Source organism: Agelaius tricolor, unplaced genomic scaffold, assembly GCF_023055355.1.
Source record: "Agelaius tricolor isolate 1412-34295 unplaced genomic scaffold, bAgeTri1.0.p SCAF_6, whole genome shotgun sequence".
Lineage (NCBI taxonomy): Eukaryota > Metazoa > Chordata > Aves > Passeriformes > Icteridae > Agelaius > Agelaius tricolor.
Window position 1 is genome coordinate 19,309,022 of NW_027269266.1, and position 12,071 is coordinate 19,321,092.

The following is a 12,071-nucleotide window of genomic DNA, read 5'->3' on the forward strand; positions in this document are numbered from 1 at the left end:
ATAACAAGCATATGTCAGGTTGTAGCAAGATTTTCAGCATTTTGTGTCATACAATTTTTCAGATTTTTGCAGGAATGCGTCATCCATTCTTCAGCTTTAGTGATTGTTTTTAGTGATTGTTTTTAAGCTATTTATTCTATAAATAGCTTAAAAAGCTATTCTATATTAGAAATAAATATGGTGGGCTTATAGTTTTTTGCTTATTTTATTCCAACTTACCCCAATAATTTCAGAAAATATGACTGAAAATGCAGGTTGTAAAGCTCCATTGATAATTGCACACAAGGTTCCAGCTACAAAGTATGGCCATTCAGTTTTGTTCAACTTCATAATTTTCAGAAATGAAGCTGGAGGTAATTCTTCAGCCTAAAAAACGTGAATTGCATAAGGACAAACATGAACGTATTTGGCAAAATACAGAGAAAAGGAGAGATTAATAATAAATTTCCTATTCCCAGAATCTATTCAGGGGAAGCAAAACTGTATAATTTTTAATAACATGAATAAATGATTGTAATTTTTTTGCTCTAACGTGAGGGAGATCTGTACACCATATCTACAGCACTTTTCTTTTTATATTAGTTTATTCATGTAATTTTTGTTGGTGAATACTTTGGTATTGGTCAGTGATGACTGAACTATTCATTCTGGGCATATTACTGTGAGTAATATTAATTAATTCAAGTAATTGTTCATGAAGCAATTTATAACATTAAAATAATTGCTGTAAATATGAATGTAATCATATTTGGGGGGGGAGAGGGTTTGCAATTTTTGTTGTAAGTTCTTATGTTGGGCTAAATATTTTGTTTCTTATCAAAAAATGAATGTTTAACCTTTATACGTTATGTTGGTATGGTACATAAATATATGTAAGTATGTTTCTTTTAAAGGAAAATTACTTTCAATAACAAATTCATCATCTTTGTTATATTATCACTTTATTTCTATTATCATTTATGTTGAAACTAAAAAAGAAAGTTATGAATATTATCAGCCAAAGGCTATTTCGTATTTAAAAATTCTCCTGTCTTTTTGTACCTTTTTTCAGCAGGAGAATGAATTTAACAAACTTTGTTTAAAGGAACTAAGTTCACTAACAGCTCTGCAAAGATACTTACAGGTGAAGTTTTTTCTTCATCAGGACTATCATTTTGCTCTCCTGGCTTTTTCATGCTTCTCCGAGTTGATTGTCTTCTCAACCCTCTAGTTAAGGATTCCTCAGAGTCTGGTTCAGATTCAGTGCTTTTGACACTGTGTACATTCTCATAATTTTCTGATGATGGAAGTACCTTCTCATAATTTTCTGATGATGGAACTTCAGCTTCTATTGTCTAAAAGTGGGAAGAACATGATGCTAAGATTAAACATGCATATATTACTTCAAACTTTGAAAATTATGAGGTAGTCAAAGTAAAAGTAACTTTGTTTCAGTTGAAAGAGATATTGGGGAACAATATATAATGCCTTAAAGAGGTATGAAAATCTGTATAATATTTATTAGAGCTCTATCTTCAGAGCTTTAGTCATATCATATAGTCATAATATATAATGCCTTAAAGAGGTATGAAAATCTGTATAATATTTATTAGAGCTCTATCTTCAGAGCTTTTACATCTCTCATGAAAATTCTTATAGTAAGTGGAAGACAGAGAGTAGCAGCTCTATTTTTTAATAAATTAAACAAAAAAATTTAAATTGAGAGTAAACCCTTTGCACTCCCCTTGGGATCTTTTAGAATGAATTCTTGGGGAATATACAGTTTATTTATGAAGTGATAAAACATTACTGCCTCTAATGGAAAACACACTAAATAATTCTTGACTTTAAATGGAATAAGGAAATTCAGGAGGAAACAAGTCAAAAAGAGATTTTGACTGAAAAATTAGAGCACCCTGGAAAAGAGCCTTGGTGGTACTTTTGCCAGTCTCTTTGAGAGAATAAATACATGTCTACCCACCCTGAGGTTTTTGATAGCAACTGGATTCAAAGTTGCTTTCAACTTGTGCGGTTTTTTTCCATATTATTTTATTTCTTACTGCTTTTTGCAGTACTATTAAAAATGTCTCTTTTTACTTACTTTCAGTTTTCTATTTTCTTTTTTAATTGTTTTTCAATTTTCTTTCCATTTTGTATTTCCTCATTTTCTCCATATTTGCATTTGCTTGGATGCAAAGTTACTTTGAATCTAAGGTAACCGAATGCATTCTGCTATGAAGAAATATTTCAGTTGATCTGGTTAACCTCTTCAGTGTGTCATACTGAGATGGCAGTTTCAGTTTCTTTAATGGACATAGAGGTTATGCAGTAAAACAAAGGTTACAATGAAAATCTGCTATAACCTAATGGTCACATGGGACATTGGGATGAAAGTATCAAAGTATCTTGGTCTTCATTTAATAGCTAACACATTTTGGAAATTTATTATAACTTTCAATCTCTTTTTTTCTACTTCTATAAGTTAAGAACACATTTTTGCTCTTAGCTGAATTATTTTTCTTTTTCTTCTCTTCCAGCGCTTTTTTTTTCCTTATGAAGGAATATAGTTAAAACAGCTTAAAATATGCATGCTGTATTCCTCCAGAGTCAGCTACTGTATTTTACCTTTTATCAGACTAAGAACAACCAATGGAATACCAAACTGCTGTAGTTATCTGCTCTACACTAACTGCATAAAAGGAAAACATAAAATCATCTTTTAAGTTTAAATACCTAAAGGATTAAAAATGTACTATCCTGGGTTTAAACAGATCTTGTAGCTAAACTAGTAGTCTCTCAAATTATTACTCACCTTTCAAAGTACACAAGTCTTTTGCTGTAATTAAAATATGCTGCAGAATTTCTCATACCTCTGCTAAAATGACTGTGGGTGGGGGGAAAAAAAGGAAATGAGGCAACGCTAGAGACAGAAGTACCTGCATGTTAACAAGTTTGTAGTAGATTCCCTTTCTCTCGAGCAGTTCAGCATGATTGCCCAGCTCTGTGATAACTCCACCTTCAAACACAGCAATCACATCTGCATTTCGGACTGTTGACAGTCGATGAGCTACCACAACCGTGGTGCGTCCTTCCCTTGCCTGAAAACAGCAATAGTTAATGTCAGCATTTATAAGTAAATGCAAAAACTGCTCATCTTCATGGCACAGTTGAATAGGACCTAAAAGAAACATTAAAATGGTTCACAGAAAAAATATAACTTTCAAAAAAAAATCTAAAAATGAGTTCCTTAAAAGAGAAATATAATTTAAAGATTGAAATTTAATATTAGAGATCATCTTTCACTGTGGCACATAAATACATCACATTTGATCAAAAAATATCTAAACAAAAATCTCAATATATAAAATTTTAGAATGTTACAAATACTAAAATGTTTAAAATGCTATAATTTTCATATTTAGGCCCAGAGTTGTCCACTTAAACTATAAAATCCATGGAGAATTTATACTCAGAAACACTAGAAAATATTTTACGCTCACTTTTAAAGAAACAGTGTTTTAAGTTGTAAGTCATTGCTAACTCAAGTGACTACAATAAAAACAAAATTTTCTAAAATTTCATATGAATTGTATTTCAGCTAAGTATCCTTCTTTGGATATTTATAAGCATAACACACTTAGCATTCCAAACATCACAGCTTGTCATTTTAATTATGAGGCTGTTTTAAGGTGATCAAGCAAATTTTATGTAATGATCCCAAGCAGTGGAATTCTGTTGGAAGCTGGATGGAGTTCATTTTCAGTGATGTCCCTCAAGAGGTCCATACTGGGACCCATACTGTTCAAAATCTTCATCACTGATACTGGTAAATGGGATTGAGTGCACACTCAGCAAGTTCATGGGGTGACATCAAGCTGAGCAGTGCAGTTTATTGACTTGAGGGAAGGGATGGCATTCAGGAGGTCTCTGACAGGCCTGAGGAGCAGGCCCAGGAGAACCTCATGAGTCTCAGCAAGGACAGGTGACTGACAACAATATGAACAGCAGTAAGACAGATTATGGATGAGGATGGTATTTACACCAAGAAAATGTTGATTTAAGCTTAATAAGGCAGAAAATATTATTCTATCTTCTAATTTGGAATAAGATTTCTCTCTGTAATACCTGCAGGAACTCAGGTATTATTTGCCAGATTAAGGTTTACATTTTGTGGTTTTATGTGTCTCTATTTTCAACAAAAGTCCAGGAAAGAAGTTAATATTATGCTCCTACTTACATGCTTCATTTTAAAACACTACTGACCTTGTCCAGTGCTGCCTGCACAACTGATTCACTCTCAGTATCCAAAGCTGATGTTGCCTCATCAAGCAGAAGAATTTTAGGATTGCGAACCAAAGCTCTGGCAATTGCTATTCTTTGCTTCTGGCCTCCACTGAGCTGTGCCCCTCTTTCTCCAACCACAGTTTCAAACTTCTACAAGACAAACACATGTATTGAAAAGACTCAGTGTCACAGTCCTTCCACTAAAGATGTCAGCAATGCCAGAGATGCTGGTTAACACCTTCTCCTTTCTCTACAGGAATAAACACCTACTTGGATACATCTGACTAATCATTTGTGTTCCTGCAATTCTGGTAGTTCTTCAAATGACAGCCAAATCATTGCCTGAAGATATAAAATTTTAACATTATTCTCAAAAGGTATGAGGAAGCTCTGCGTAGCTCTGCATATTCACAGGTCCAGGATAGCTTCCTGTCTTAACAAGCATTCCTTCTGAGGAACTATTTGGCACAAGAAGTTTTAGAAGAAATTATTGCAGCAGGAGAGCTGATCTGCTTACATTGGGCAGCTTCATGATGAAGTCATAAGCATTTGCCTCCTTGGTGGCTTTTTCAATCTCCTCCATGGTGACATCCTCACGGCCATAGCGAATATTTTCTGCAATAGTAGTGGCAAAGAGCACGGGCTCCTGATTCACCACGCCAATAATGTCCCGCAGATACCGTACGTTTAAGGTCTTAATGTCCTGCCCATCAATGGTAACCTAAACAAAAGAGAGCAGACAAAAACTGTCTACTACTTGTTTTGATCAAGGAGCCTCTCTCTCCATGCCAGCATGTGCCATTTAAGGGGACACTTCACCATGTCACTGGAAAATTGACAAGAGCAGTGAGGCTGGAATTAGACTTACAACACATGACATGCAGAGCAGTCATCTCTGCATGACACTTGAGGTGTCTTACCGTGCCTTCCTTGGGATCATAAAATCTCTGGATGAGCTGAACAGTTGTGCTTTTCCCACAGCCACTGCCACCAACCAGGGCCACTGTCTGGCCAGAATTAATCTTGAGATTCAAGCCCTTCAGTATCTGTCCATATAAGAAGGTTGGTCAAAAACATAACAGTATTTAGAAATGTCAAGGTAAATGTGAAAGACTAGAATGAAATAACCTTTATATTTCTAGCAGAATTTGGTTAAAAAAATATAAACATGGGGATTTAAATTTTGTATTACTGATGACTTCAGATCAATTTTCCTTATAATTACATTACAATTGGCTCAGTATCAATGTATTATACACCAGACTTCTCAATTACCCATCTCATGAACCAGTTCATATGACAAAATAATAATAATACACTATTCATAACTAACATATAATACAGAAACAATACAATGCAAAATTTCTGTATTATGTTGCCTCAACTTTTTCTTTAATTTATCATGTTGACTACAGGGAAGCTATGTAAAAGTCATGGTTAAAAGCTGAGTGTATTTCCTTTCTGCCTATCAAAAGTAAGAAAGATCACTTTATCAAGGTCAAGGATTTTTCTTCAAGGTAAGAAAAGAAGTTATGTAATGCAAAGACACTTTCCATGGAAATATTTTCAGGAATCATTCATATGTTGTCTATGATCACTGCATTAAGATTCCGAATACATGACAGTGCTTTTAAAAGGAAACTTATTCTCTGGCTAGACGAATACAGATTCTGATCTCTATTCCATAAAAAGCAAATCCTTGCTGAAACTATTTTCTTTTTTTCCTGGTTCAGACACAGTCATAACAGAGCTGCATTGCAATTATTTTAAAACTTATTAGTTCATTATTATTACTCTACACAAACATTTGAGTTAGGATTGTAAAATTATCTTGATAGAAATATATATTTATAGTTTTTTGCATAGCCACACGAACTAGGGCATTAGACAAAAAAATTATTCAGGAAATTTAACATGTTTACCTAAGGTGGAAATAAATCTAACTAAAATCACTGTGATGACACGGTAGTTTTAAATACATTAGAGAATCAATCTGAAACTGTTAGATTTTCAACAAAAATTAATTTATGTGAATTTTAAATTATTTTTTCCCAACATATGATCCATACGTTCAACTGTAATATAAATATAAAGTTTCAGTTACAGTACCTCAACTTCTGGTCTGGATGGATAATTGAAGTAAACATTTATTAATTCCAAGTTCCCTTTTATGTGGTCTGGTTTGTAACCTGCCTCTGAATAGCTGTCAATTTGAGGTTCCTGTGCAAAATAAAATAAAATAAATAAAAACCCTTTTTTTTTCATAAAGAAGTCCTCGAGTGCACCATTCTTCTGCAGAAATGTTAAACATGTTTTTTAAGTAATTTAGGTGAGGTTTCTCAAAGATCTAAATTGTACAATGATTTGTTCCCTCACTGCTACATTTCTACATTGATGATATGCTCCTGTAAGAATACTTACAAAAATTTTCCATTAAGCTTCTGTGTGAATTTAGTTCCTGTCCTTAAAAAGAAGGGTCTCTTACCTTCAAAAGAAATTTTCAAATTATAGTGAGGGCAATGATACTCACATTGTCTATTATGTTAAAGATGGTATAGGCAGCTCCTCTTGCACTTGCAAATGCCTCTATGCTTGGAGCAGTCTGTCCAATACTGAAAGCTCCAATCAATACAGAGAAAAAGACCTGAAAGAAATGTTTACAGAGGTATGTATTCATTCTTATTTAAGCAGAAAATTACATTTATTTATTTATTTATTTATTTATTTATTTTTGTATGGTATTTTTGGGTAAGGAGGTCTGTTAAGGGAAGTTTAAGGAAGCTAGAATTAAAGCAAAACTGAAAAGATCTCTCTTAGGCAGAGAAGAACATTAAGAAAAGGGCTTTTTAAGGTTTATATCAGAACTGAGAAGCTGTACAACATTAAATTTGCAAATACATTGAGAAAAAGTGAAAAAGTGACTCAGAGTTGTAAAACCTAAGACAAAAAATTTAGATTTTCACTTGATGTCTCAGGATTTATTGTACTAATGCATTCTGTGGCCAAAGACTGGAAAGTGTTTTATATATCTGCCAACAGAACAACAGATGTGCAAGACACTATCATTCAGAGATAGTGAAATAGAAGTATAGAAAACCAAGTTCTTCATCAAAAAGTAATAAAGGATCCCCTGCTTCAATGAAAAAGTGAAGTGCAAGCAAACAATAAACAGCAGCAGAAGAGAAAAATTAATAATTTTCTCATAATAGCAGTTCATTGCTTTCAGTTAGTATCAAAACAAAAGCAATTAAACCACCCTGCTCAGAGATCATAACAGCCATAGCAGTCAGAGCAAAGTCTGTCACACCCATCCTCTTGAACAGGGGTTATTCACAGATTTTACACCCAATAATGCATCATCCATGTCATAAAAACATCGTTTGAACTACAACACAGACAATTTGCAATAGAGTTTGCAAATACTTTGAACAGAATAAATTACACATAAGGTCATGAACTTCACTGAGAGGTTCCACATGCCAACCTGTACAAAAAGTTCAAAAGAGCCAAAACCACATATCAGAGACATTTTCCACAAGCTTCAGTGATTAATAAATGAAACAGGTAGTTTAAAAAATATACAAATATATGCATATGATCAACTGGCTGGGTTTCGTCATGGTTAACAAAGTTATTCTTCTTCCCCTGTTTACTTCATATTTCATACAAAATTAGAATAGTTTACACATCAAGAGAATAATTTAAGTTATGATTTAAGTGTTATGGTTTTCTTCCTTCAGTTAGATGGTGACGTATTTCCTAGTCACAAGTATGTTTTTATCCCACCCAATTTCTAAAAAATACCAAGAAGTGATACCAACTTCTCATGGTGCAAAACATAAGCAAACATTAAGAAAATTATGTACTTAGACTACACAACAGCTAAAAAAAAGGATTTGCTTCTGCACCCTGGAAATGTATTCAGCCCTTTGAAGGCAAATAGCAACTAGAAAAGGTACTGTACTTCAGTTTTTGCTTGAACTGTTTCTATATCAGTCTGATCTTATGAAAATCAGAAGATATATAGGATCAGTTGAAAAATCATATGTGTTTTAATTGGGTTCATATAGATTGTGAAATCCTGCAGAAACAACACGTAGGCTTTTGTGGTGAGAATCTTTTTGTTAAGAAGGGATGCTTCTTTTGCAATTTTGGGACATGATTCTTATTACAGTCAAATACACACTTTAAGGTTTGTTCTTTATTATTTCTCACTGTCACTGAGAATTTACTCATTAATACTTACTGTGAGAACTTTGCCAATAGTGTAATCATCAGTTAAGATCAAAGTAGTTCCATACCAGAATGCCAGTGCATATGATGCATATATTAGTAAGAAAGCAACACCCATAGAAATATTAGCTGTAATAGCCTTTCTTATTCCAATCCGTTTAGCATCTTCTAAATTTTTATGGTATCTGGAAGAAAGATAGAAGTTCAAAATAGACTCACACTTGTACCATGGCAGACATCACAAAAGCTCTGTGGATGGATTAGAAAAAGAATGTTTGCAAAGTACAGCAGTTAGGTACATAAAATATCTAACCCTAAGACTGTATAAAGGTAAGCCTGCTAGTCAGGCATGGACTTTCTAAGGTAACCTCTAAAAATGCCAACATTAGTCAACTTGGTATATAGAAATAAAAGGGCATTGCAGGTCAGGGACTGGCATTTAAGTTGCTTCTATAGATCAGTGAACTTTTATTGTGAACCACTCAAGATTAAAGGTTAAATTATATCAGCAGATCTGTATTTTACAGTACGGTGGAAATAGAGATACTGTTTATTAGCACCTTCTCAACTACTGAGTAATCAGATTAGATTACTCAATAGTTTAGTTTCAGATTAGATTACTCAAGAGATTACTCAGATGATTTATAGATTACCAAGGATATCATCATCTCTTCAAAGAACAGAGGTCCTCTTTTGTCTAAAGCTCTCATGGTAAGATATTTGAAGTAGTTTGCGTACCCTTTAATGCAGAGACAACATATCAACTCTAGAAAAATAACTGATTGTCTTTCAACATGTAGCAAACCTTTTAACAATCTCTCATTAACTAAAAATGCAGAAAGCACAAGACTCTCAACAGAAAATATGTAAGAAAATCTCAAACCATTTGAAGTGAGTATTTTAAAATCCAGTGATGAAAGCAAATATTGCTCTTACCTTTTAATTTCTTTTTCCTGTCCTCCAAAAGCTATTACAGTACGGATTGCTGCCAGAACTTCTTCTGCAACAGCACCTGCTTTTGCATATGCAGCCTGTTCTTTGTCAGTGAAAGCAGAGAGAACCTAATACAGAATCAAGTATTTTGATATATGAAAACCAGTATAGGCTCAAGCACTCAAAATGGCTTTTATCACAACTAGTGTGCTCCAATATGAAGCCTTTTGACTATATTAGGCATGGGTGCAGAATGTCCAATAATCAAATTCCTAAGTATGCTGTGAATTCAATAAAATAATTCCACATTACACATTGTAAACAACTAAGGCCTGGATTTTCCCTTTTCACCCAGTGCAAGAGATAAGAGGAGTACTCATAGTGAGCTGCTGTGGTTTTCCTCAGGCAGACCTCCTTAGCTCATTCTCATCTCTGGCTGCCTTAGCCAGAGGACCTTGTGGCTTAGACTGTGAAGAAGTGGCCACAGTCTGTGAAGACTCAGCCAGTTGACATACATCTCTAATCCTACCTTTTCTGCAATATACTCACTCAAGACAGTGAAAGCTTTAATGACCTTTGAAATATAAGGGAAATAAAAAACCATAAAAGTCTGAAGACTTAAAAAAATATAAGGCACTGTGGGTCCCATGGAAATCTGGACCTTTTCTCATCTGGGTCTGTACAGAATGTCTTACCAAATTTGTTAACAACTATGAAAAAACTCTGTGTCTGAGACAAAGGTTTTTTCTAAATTATTTTCTTATTTTCCAGGAGGTACAATTATTTCTTTCAAGAGAAAAAGTACATATACGGATGTAAGTAAAAGATTTACAGATGTGGATTCTACACATATATCTTGCTTCTTTCTCTGTATGTGCTATATCAGCAGAAACAGCTTCAAACCAAACAAGTCTGCCCAGTCTATGGGAATTATAATACTCAAATGACAAAGAATTACTGAATTGTAGAATGACCTTGGAAGGGATCTTAAAGATAGCTAGTTTCAGCTGCTCTGCCATGGGCAGGGACACCTTCCACTAGACCAGGTTGCTCAGAGCCCCATCTGACCTGGCCTTGAATGAGAGGGTACTGATACACAGTTCATCTAAGAGCTTATGTACCTAAGTGTTATCTAAAGCTATAGTTGCTCTAAGCACACATTCTAATACTAAGACTTACAGATATGTAGATTTATTTCATTATCTGTCATTTATATAAAACCTGACGCTGTACATATGTTAACTTACCTTTGCCCAGAGGGCTGCTGAAAGTCCCAGCACAGGGCTAACTGCTAGTATTACAAGGGTTAATTTCCATCCCCTTATGAGACCAACAATAAATCCTGTCACAAATGTTGTTAGTGCTTGAACAAGCAATCCAATCTTGTCACCTATTCCATCATTAATCTTGGAGACATCACTGAAAAACGAATTACAGAGAGGAAGAAAAATGCAGAAAGCACAAGAAAGATTTCCAGTTTTGTTACATGTGGAAGACAATATTATTTAATTACTTCTCCCAATAACAGTTTTCTTCAAGGTAAAGCATTATGTAGTGTGGCCAAGGAAACTTTTGTATTTCCTGTGAAACTGTAATGCTATAAACCTGCTTTTGTCTGAGAAGGTTGAAATGCTTTCTGTAGTGAAAAACTACTCTCACTTTCTTAATTCCAAAGTTTTTATCAGTTTGGTACTTGTGGGCTATTTGGAAATAAAAGAAAAAGCATTTCATGTAGGCAATGTTATGCAGTTAAAGCTGTTCACATTGCTGGGCTGACCCAGCACCTTTTTCAGTCCTCAGTGTGTCCAGAAAGGAACTGTTTTCTCTTCATGGGGTAATAACATAGGCTGACCTTTAGTCATCCTCAGAGTTCAAGGGAACTTAACAAAATGCTTTTCTGACATCTTTGTGACAGTCCTGTATCAGAAGTACTAGAAATTCAGTCCCTGAGACTCTCTATGAGGAAACTTGAAAACTTAGTTTCACAGTGAAATAGTTACATTTAAAAATAAAAATTTCTAAGTCCTGCACATTTAACAAGATCAAATAACATTGGGAAAGGTATGGTGTACTTACTCTAGAAGACGAGTGTTAAGTTCTCCCACATCATTTACATCAAACCATCCAATTTCCTGTCTCATAATTGCATGAAAAAAATTTTCTCTAATTTTTTTTATTTGCCGACCTGCTGCTAAGGTCCAGAACGAAGTCTGAATATAAGCAGCAAGGAGAACACCAGCTCCTATTCCAGAATAGTAGTATGCATATCTGTAAGGGAAAAAGAAAAAAAAAAAAAGGGCAAGATTCTCTGAAATCAGGTTAAAATTGGTTTAATTACTTTGCTAGTGCGAATTTATCATGATGCTTACTTTTTCTGTTTGACCTGAATTAGGGTTGATATGCTTGTACTAAAACTTACACTTTACTGGAAAACTTGCTGAGTTTTCCATGAATAGCATTTAATGTCAAAATTATCTTTTTTAAAATTTTGTAAGTTTTTTCTCATAAGATTCTTTTAGAACTGGATTTCTGATACAATACCCTTTTCACTTGAATCTGTCATGCCCATAAACTGCCTAGCATTTTTAACATACCAAATCACATATATGTATAGTATATACACATTGAAATCATAAACATGC

At 34.1% G+C, this 12,071-nt stretch overlaps 1 protein-coding gene across 1 annotated transcript in view; it reads right to left on the reverse strand.

Annotated features, from left to right (window-relative positions):
* The window catches only part of ABCB1 (ATP binding cassette subfamily B member 1), a 47,906-nt gene that overhangs the window by 14,916 nt on the left and 20,919 nt on the right, over window positions 1–12,071 (reverse strand). The window contains exons 8-19 of the mRNA XM_071428933.1: window positions 11,506–11,697; window positions 10,677–10,848; window positions 9,433–9,557; window positions 8,510–8,681; window positions 6,794–6,907; window positions 6,373–6,483; window positions 5,184–5,309; window positions 4,781–4,984; window positions 4,243–4,413; window positions 2,916–3,077; window positions 1,122–1,334; window positions 220–366 (exon numbers count right to left, since the gene is read on the reverse strand). Of these exons, the coding sequence (XP_071285034.1) occupies window positions 220–366; window positions 1,122–1,334; window positions 2,916–3,077; window positions 4,243–4,413; window positions 4,781–4,984; window positions 5,184–5,309; window positions 6,373–6,483; window positions 6,794–6,907; window positions 8,510–8,681; window positions 9,433–9,557; window positions 10,677–10,848; window positions 11,506–11,697 (1,909 nt within the window). The remainder of the gene's footprint in view (window positions 1–219; window positions 367–1,121; window positions 1,335–2,915; window positions 3,078–4,242; window positions 4,414–4,780; window positions 4,985–5,183; window positions 5,310–6,372; window positions 6,484–6,793; window positions 6,908–8,509; window positions 8,682–9,432; window positions 9,558–10,676; window positions 10,849–11,505; window positions 11,698–12,071) is intronic.